The sequence below is a fragment of the Galleria mellonella genome, unplaced genomic scaffold, assembly GCF_026898425.1.
Source record: "Galleria mellonella isolate WM207_F2 unplaced genomic scaffold, CSIRO_AGI_GalMel_v1 utg80, whole genome shotgun sequence".
Lineage (NCBI taxonomy): Eukaryota > Metazoa > Arthropoda > Insecta > Lepidoptera > Pyralidae > Galleria > Galleria mellonella.
In genome coordinates, this window is record NW_026442157.1 from 1941938 (window position 1) to 1949738 (window position 7801).

A 7801-nucleotide genomic window follows, 5' to 3' on the forward strand; every position below is an offset into this window, starting at 1 on the left:
TAGTAGTATGCCAATTGCTACAAAGTGGAGGGAAAGGGATTGTTAGTAATGAAGACTGAGAATCCCATTGCTAGCAATATACCCAAACCGGTCAACCACCTCGCGGTTCCCCCTGGAAACTATCATGGTTAATTCCTGGTGAATTCATCATGATAGGCTAACTGGCCTGTTTTCATTCTCATCGATCACCCTTCACTGGTGCTCCGCCAGCGTATCCCGTTAGCGTAGGCGGGGATACCATACCATTTTCACCCATCAAAAAAAAATTGCTACAAAATTAAGCTGTTAAAAGGTTAATATTTTTTTTTTAATATTGATGATAGTCTCTCTATTCTATTACACTGAGAACTCAACAATGTTTTTTTAAACTTGGAATGGCTAAAGGCTTATGGCCCACCTAATGGAAAGTAGTAACCGTCACCTGCAAGTATAATTTAAAAGAAACTAAACACAAATCAAATATAAACATTTACCTTTGTTTTCTAACAGAACTAAAAATAAACTAAGTTGAACATACGTATATAATTACTTTAGTGTCACATAAGTCATACATATTAAATACATATGTAACGGTATAAGTAAGTAAATATATTTGTCACAAGCTCAGTTTTTTAATGTAGTAAAATAAACTATTTTTATTTTAAAAATAAAGAAACTAAAATAAACATTTAATATTATAATATTTAGTTTAAGATTTACGCATTTTTTACACTACCAATGCTTTCCTTTAAATCACCTAATTTATTTTTGCTCACGATCTGTTATAACTAATCGTCTTTAGAACATCAGTTTGTCATAGACAAATAAAAAATATATATAATAAAATTCGAATCCATTCTAGTATTAATTCCCTGCATGTCTTTTAATAGCACCATGTGCAAAGTTATTAATTAAAAAGTACAAAAATATATAAATGAAATTATAAAAAATAAAAAACGATAACAAAAAACGATGAATTAATACTACTATTATGTCAACAATTCTTTAATGAGTGTCAATTTTTATAGCTTATTTGTCTAATAACACGAGCTATGCTCGACAAAAACCCATTACCTAAAAATAAATTAATATTGTTCACTTACTAACAGCCATTTCATCACTGCATCAGTGTAACTAGGTCACTTATACTAATGTGTATTCATTTACCAAATACCAATGAAGTATTTTTTATTTATTTATTTTTTACTAATAAATTATATTATAAAAACTCAATTACTTAAGTCCGAGTACAGACAATGCCTACTGAAAAAGCTGTTAAACAACATTTTTAGTAGGGCGCGACTAAAAAGCGTTTAATGCGAAATTAAAATTTTAGATTTCAATTGAATTACCTAGATACATACAAGATACAGATAACTTATAAGTACATAAAATAACAGAATACATTCATAAAATGCCAGTGGTCAAAATATTAATACATTATTTAAAAAATTACAAGCACATTTGAAAACTCTATTCCTGCCATCTTTATACAATTGTATGCACTAAAGATGCAAACAAATTAACTATCTAATAATTTAATTTGTTGCAGCAACAAATATGTGTAACAATATGAATGTTACAGCTTGTTTACCTTTAAGTTAATGCAATTTCAAAATGCCTCGTCTAATTACAATACATTTGTCAATACTCATCATTATTTGTAAATTAGGAATCATTGTACCACAGTTGAATTTGAATGTACACATTAAATACTTAAGCACTTGCATATTCATTGTGTCTAGCTAGTACAACATGAAACTACCATTACGTTGCATATCACAACTATTCACCTAATATGTGCATAAATTAATATTCTTCTAAAAATTCTTCTATAATACTTGCTATTTTATCGGGCGACTCCAATTGTACGTGGTGCGTGCCTTCCACTTCTACATACTTCACCTCTGTCACCTCTTTCAATTTCTCTATGACATTTAAATAATAATCCAGCCTCTCCCACTTCTGACCGGGTAGCGCTCTAATATTCAACACTTTACACTTTAATTTGTTGGCATATTCCAGTGCCGTTTCGATGGACATCATCGCGAGACCCGAGACTTTGAGTCTGGGATCTCTTTTGAAGTAATATCCTTCCTTCTTGCTCTGCGGGGGAGACGGTGCCATGCCTCTTTTCATCAGGATCTTGCAGTTCTCCTTCGATACTGATCCTTTGTAAGCGTCAACAACTATATCTATCATCTCGTCGTATTCGTAACAGGGCGCATCCTCATCAGTAAGATTCTCATATTGCAATGTTTTATCTATTCCACCACCAGTGGTGTTCACCATATGCGCTGGCTCCCTCACCGCTGGACTAGCAATATCGATACATATAATCCTGTCAACATCATTTGGAAAGGATGCAGCGTACATAAAACTTAAGGCCCCGCCAAGGGAGTGTCCCATCAAAGACACTTTCTTCCACTTGAAATGTTTCACAATCCTTCTTAATAAGACAATCCCATCCCAGAAAATGTAGTACAGCATTCCTTTTGGATAGTGTGATGACAAACCATGTCCAGGTAAGTCTATACAGAGGACAGATGTGTTAACAGGCAAAAGTGGGACGAGATTGTCCCAAGTGCCAGCATTGTCCTGCCAACCGTGGATAGCGATCAGTGGCTGTTGATCCTTAGGTCCCCACCATCGTCCCGATACGTGACCCCATGGTACTGGTATCTCGACCTCTTCCACTTGGACACCCGGAGGTAAATCTGTAATCAAAATTTAGTTTAATAGATTTTCCAAAACATATCCTTAAAATTGGTATTTTTTTACATTAAAAAATATCTTTTTTATATATATATATACACAAAAGAAATTACGCTAATAATAAAAATGACTAGATGACGCTTTTTTTTAATGAATGATAATGAAATGGTAACCCCGCCTATGCTAACGGTATACGTTGGCGAGGCATACAGGGGTGATAAATGATAATAAGGCAGGTCAGATAGCACATCGTGTTAAACACACCTGGAATTCAGTATGATAGTTTCCAGGGGGGAGGAGGAACATAGAAATCGACCTGACAGGGTATATTGCTAGCAATGGTAGTTTGCAATAGTAACAATCCCATTCCCCCAGATGACGTTATGTTCATTGACACAACAGTGTCGCCTAGTCTCAAACTTGCTTATCATTTTAAGTTGCATAAAAAAAATAACACAGCTTGTCCTATGGATACTAAAGTTACTATCCTTAATCTATGGGTACTAAACAACTGATAGATATTATAATTAAACTTTTTTTTTTTAAATATGCCTATATTATGTCACCCAAAACCATACAAATGTACTCATAAATTCAAATGTTTGTATTTGTGTAGGATTGAACCCGCGACCAATCGGTAGGTGAAACAGTGTGACCCGTTACACCATCAAGGTCGTCGAATTTTTATATAAACTGCATTATTTAGATAGAATAAAATACAAATCATCAATATCGATTCGAAATTTTATTGGTGACGTTCTCGTGCTATAATATTCTTAATTTGTCTGTAGTTTCTTCTCTTTCTCAAAGAAATCACTTATAACTGCGACTTTCAAAAAGAAGTTCTAACTTTCCAATGAAAAATTGAAATATTACGAACATAATAGGTTCAACTTATGCATTATTACAAGTAGGCGTACTTGATTAATTAGTATTAAGGCAGGTAGGTAAACTATTAATAATTAATTAGACACTTAATACCTATTCAATAGACAAACAATTCTTAATATATTAATTCTCCAAGTTCATGGCCTTCCTTTTTAAACTTCTATTTTTATTTATTCTAACATAAAGAAATTTTAGCTTCCTGTTAAATTATCAAATTGAGAAATAAGGTTTTGATTACTAATCCATTTTTATTTCTAGGCCAAATGTAGACACTTATTTTAATTTATTATTCTCCCAAATCTAATCTATATAAAAAACATTAGACACTAGTTATATCTCACGGTTTTGACTGATTTTATTATCATAAGAGAATTATTTCTTTGATTCAAATTTAATTCAAGTCCATTTAGAAATTGATTCAATTGCCTATATTAGCTGTCGGAATATGATTGTATCATACTTTTACCCTTGGAATGTTAGTAAAATTTGAACAAAAATTTAAAATGTGTAAATGAAAACTAATTACATTATTTATTACCATTAGTATTGATAGAGATAATTGATAGGAGCACGTTTTGAACTATTCCAATGTCATTCCTGGCGGTTGTTAGAGTACAGAGTACTCTAAGCCTACAATGGTTGAAGGCCGTCATACTTTTTTATCTGTAAAAATGGAATGGTAACCCCGCATACACTATCAGTATACACTAGTGGGGCACCAGTGACAGATGATAGGTGAAGATGAAAGCAGGCCAGTTGACCCATTGTGACAAGTTCAACAAGACTTAATCACACTGCTTGCCAAGGGGACCATGTGGAGGCCTATTACTAACAATCCCTTTCCCTGGGAAGAAGGGGTTGTTAGCAATGGAGTTTGACAGCCCCATTGCTAGCAATATACCTTATTAGGTCGACCTCCACGTGATTCCCCTTGGAAACTATCATGAACAATTCTCGTTGAATTCGTCACGATGGGCTAACTGACCTCTTCATCCTCACCTATCATCCTTCACTGGTGCCCCGCCAGTGTATACCGATAGCGCGGGTGGGGTTTCCATTTCATTATCGCCCATTAAAAAAAATCCCTTTCCCTCAAAGGCCGTCATACTGTGACCCCCACCAAGTGGCACATAATCAGTGATACATCCTAGACAAATGAATCAAGTGATTATTGAATACTTAGATAGTGTGATAATATAATACTTAGATAGTTACATACAAAGCTTTAAAATTGGCGCCCTGCTAAAATTTTTATTAAATATTTTCTCTACTAATAGGTTTTGTATGAATGGATGTATTGATTGAATCCCATTAATACTACTGTTCATGTCTATAGGCAATAGTTGCCACTTTATATATGTTTATTCTTTATTGGACTTGAAAAAACTAGAAACAGTGATTAATTTAACAACTTGTTAGTAAGAGTGGGATTATCGCTGAAAAAGATCTCTTCCAGCCAACCCAATGCAGTGTGAGAGAAAATAATTAGCGAGTAATCTAATGCAGGAAAGGTACAGGGAAAAAGGTTTACAAGGTAAATAGAATACAAATAAAATAAACATACACAAATTTTATATACATGTATATATGTGTGTGTGTGTATAAAACATAATAAATAACAATATACAATACATATTCAATATATACATATATACAATACACATAATAGGAAGTGCATAGTATTAAGTGTTATTAGTTAAAAGATGAGATTTTAAACTTTCATTGAAGGGATACTCCCTTCAATAAAAGTATACTGAAAGAACTATCCTTTATGTTAGAAGGAAGTCTGTCCAACACTTTCCATTAGTTGGGCCGTCAGTTTATGTGCCATTCCAATTTATATAAAAATAAATAGTACCTAGTACTTAGCATGCTTACAATTAACACAGTAAAATTTCTCATGGATTACTAAAATGTCCAAAATAAGTATATCAAGATGTACATGGTGAAAAATAACCTGAACGATATATTCTACTTAGTCAAAAGTTATGTATTAGTGATTACTACTAATATGTAAAATAATGAACATGACACTATCTTTCTTTTTTATAAAAATATCAAACCTGTCATAAACCTATTTTAACTATTGAACTGTTTTATCTCTTTCTTTTATGCTAAATTCCTAATTTAAAAGATAAAAACAAAACAGAGTAATAATTAAAATAGATTTGTAGGTTTCTTTTTATGAATAAAGGTGTCAGAGTTTACCTGAATCAGAATTAATTTAGATAATAAATATTAAATTTATTAGTTGATAATTAGAAAATAATAAATAATTATGGTAGCTACATGAAATAAAACCCTGTTGGTTTCACTTTTATTCTCCATAAAAAAAAAAACATTTGGATTCATGATCATATGATAATAAACTATTCCAAATATATACATATTTAGAATAATTTAATTTAGATGCCCTCTATGCATATTTATTTAGAATAAAAATTATGTCCCAGTTTACAGTACAGTACAGCAAAAGCTTTGCTTAGTTTGAGACTAGATGGCAATAATATAATTTGTAGAAAGCTTTTATATATTATAAAAATTCTAAACTATTAATGTTTTAGTATTAAAAACGATTGAAATTTGTAATTTTATTTAAAACATGTGTATATTAAAATTATAAAAACTTTAAATAACATACTGATTATATTATATAATTATGTTAATATTATAACAGAGTATTTTAAAAGCTACTTACTTTCTTTTATTTGATGTCCATTGACTTCCGCCATCCTACAGCAGTCAAAAGGAGTATATTTTCAATCAGAAATAGCAAATTAATTAAAATTATTATATTATTTAGTTTTTTTTAATACAAGGGACTGCGACATGGGCACTACACTTGACTACACTACACAATAATTTAAACTGAACTACTGTAATAAATTTAAAACAAGTTTTGCACAATCATGCACCTTATCCACTAACACATCTATAAACTACAATTATAAAGAAAGATAGTAATTGACTACTAGGTATGTATCGAATAAATTTTGCAAAAGAGTAAACGATCACTAATCATACGAATGATGAAATAATAAAATTCTTAAAAATAATGACGGATAAGACTAGTGCAGCGGGTTTACAACCTTGTACAAAAAATCGATTTTCAATCGATTCTAATCAAATAAATTAATTTTTACGTTCAAATACCAAATACGCGTTAACAGATTAATCTTTTAATATTTTTATGATAACATCTAGAAAGTGAAAGAAAATATACATTTTTCTAAAAAAAGAAACATTCATTAATTTAAATTCGAATCAGATTATCTATATATTATTTTCATAGGACTGACCGAATTTTATAATTATACTACTAAATTAATAATATCGTAATTTTAGTATTCGAATGATTTTACTGATACATAAATAAATAGTGAATAGACAACCAAAAAATATCTAATCAGTAATGATTAATCCAATACCTTTACAAAATATAAATAATAATTGATTTCTTGACTTCATACCTATTTTTTTTGATAACTAATAAATTTCGAAAGTTGCTAGTTTTTGCCAAATATGCTAAATTGGCAACACTATTAACAAATATTAAAAAACAATGATATCGTCATTTTATAGATTGGCTCGACTAGGATACGTTCATGTTTAGGCTCATAACGATCGTACAACAATAAGCGTTATGAATAGTAGTAGTACAAAAAATTAATAAAATTATTAACACACGCCAACACATCGCACACACCGTCCCCGCCGGCGGGGACGAAGACCCAGCACACCCGGTTCGCGTCATCGACCGGGCAGACGTCTGCCCGTGCGCCGTTCGTATGTCTCGTCCGCCAACGTCGACGGCGGCGACCCCCCCCCTCGATCTACCGACCCCTGCCCTGACGGGGGTCGAAGTGCGGTGGCCTGAGTCGAGGTTCGAGCCACTAAGGCGCCCTCGGGCGCAAACACCGCAGTCCATCTGAAAGAGCTGACGCCTCACGTCGCTCCCCTCTCGCGGGCTTGGAGTGCCTTCAGCACTCGCCCCTGCACACGCGCTCGGTGAAGCTGTAAAGGCCATCTGCGGCCAACAGCAAAAACTGTACGAAAAAAAAAAAAAAAAAAAAAAAAATTATTAATCAATAATTTTCGAATTCATTCATTTAATTCGAATGAAGTGCTTACTTGATTAATAAGGAGTCATATTAGTAATTTCGCATCACTAATATGAGGTCAGTCAATACGTTCCTATTCAGTGGCTTAATATCAAAAA

At 32.4% G+C, this 7801-nt stretch overlaps 1 protein-coding gene across 1 annotated transcript; it reads right to left on the reverse strand.

Moving 5' to 3' along the window:
• Positions 1-381: 381 nt before the first annotated feature.
• LOC113520637 (probable serine hydrolase) lies at positions 382-6613 on the reverse strand. Its single transcript, XM_026906030.3, has 2 exons — positions 6281-6613; positions 382-2696 (listed from the first exon to the last, which is right to left on the reverse strand). Exons 1-2 carry the CDS (start codon positions 6312-6314, stop codon positions 1789-1791), a joined length of 942 nt encoding a protein of 313 aa, XP_026761831.2. The 5' UTR covers positions 6315-6613; the 3' UTR covers positions 382-1788.
• Positions 6614-7801: the final 1188 nt, after the last annotated feature.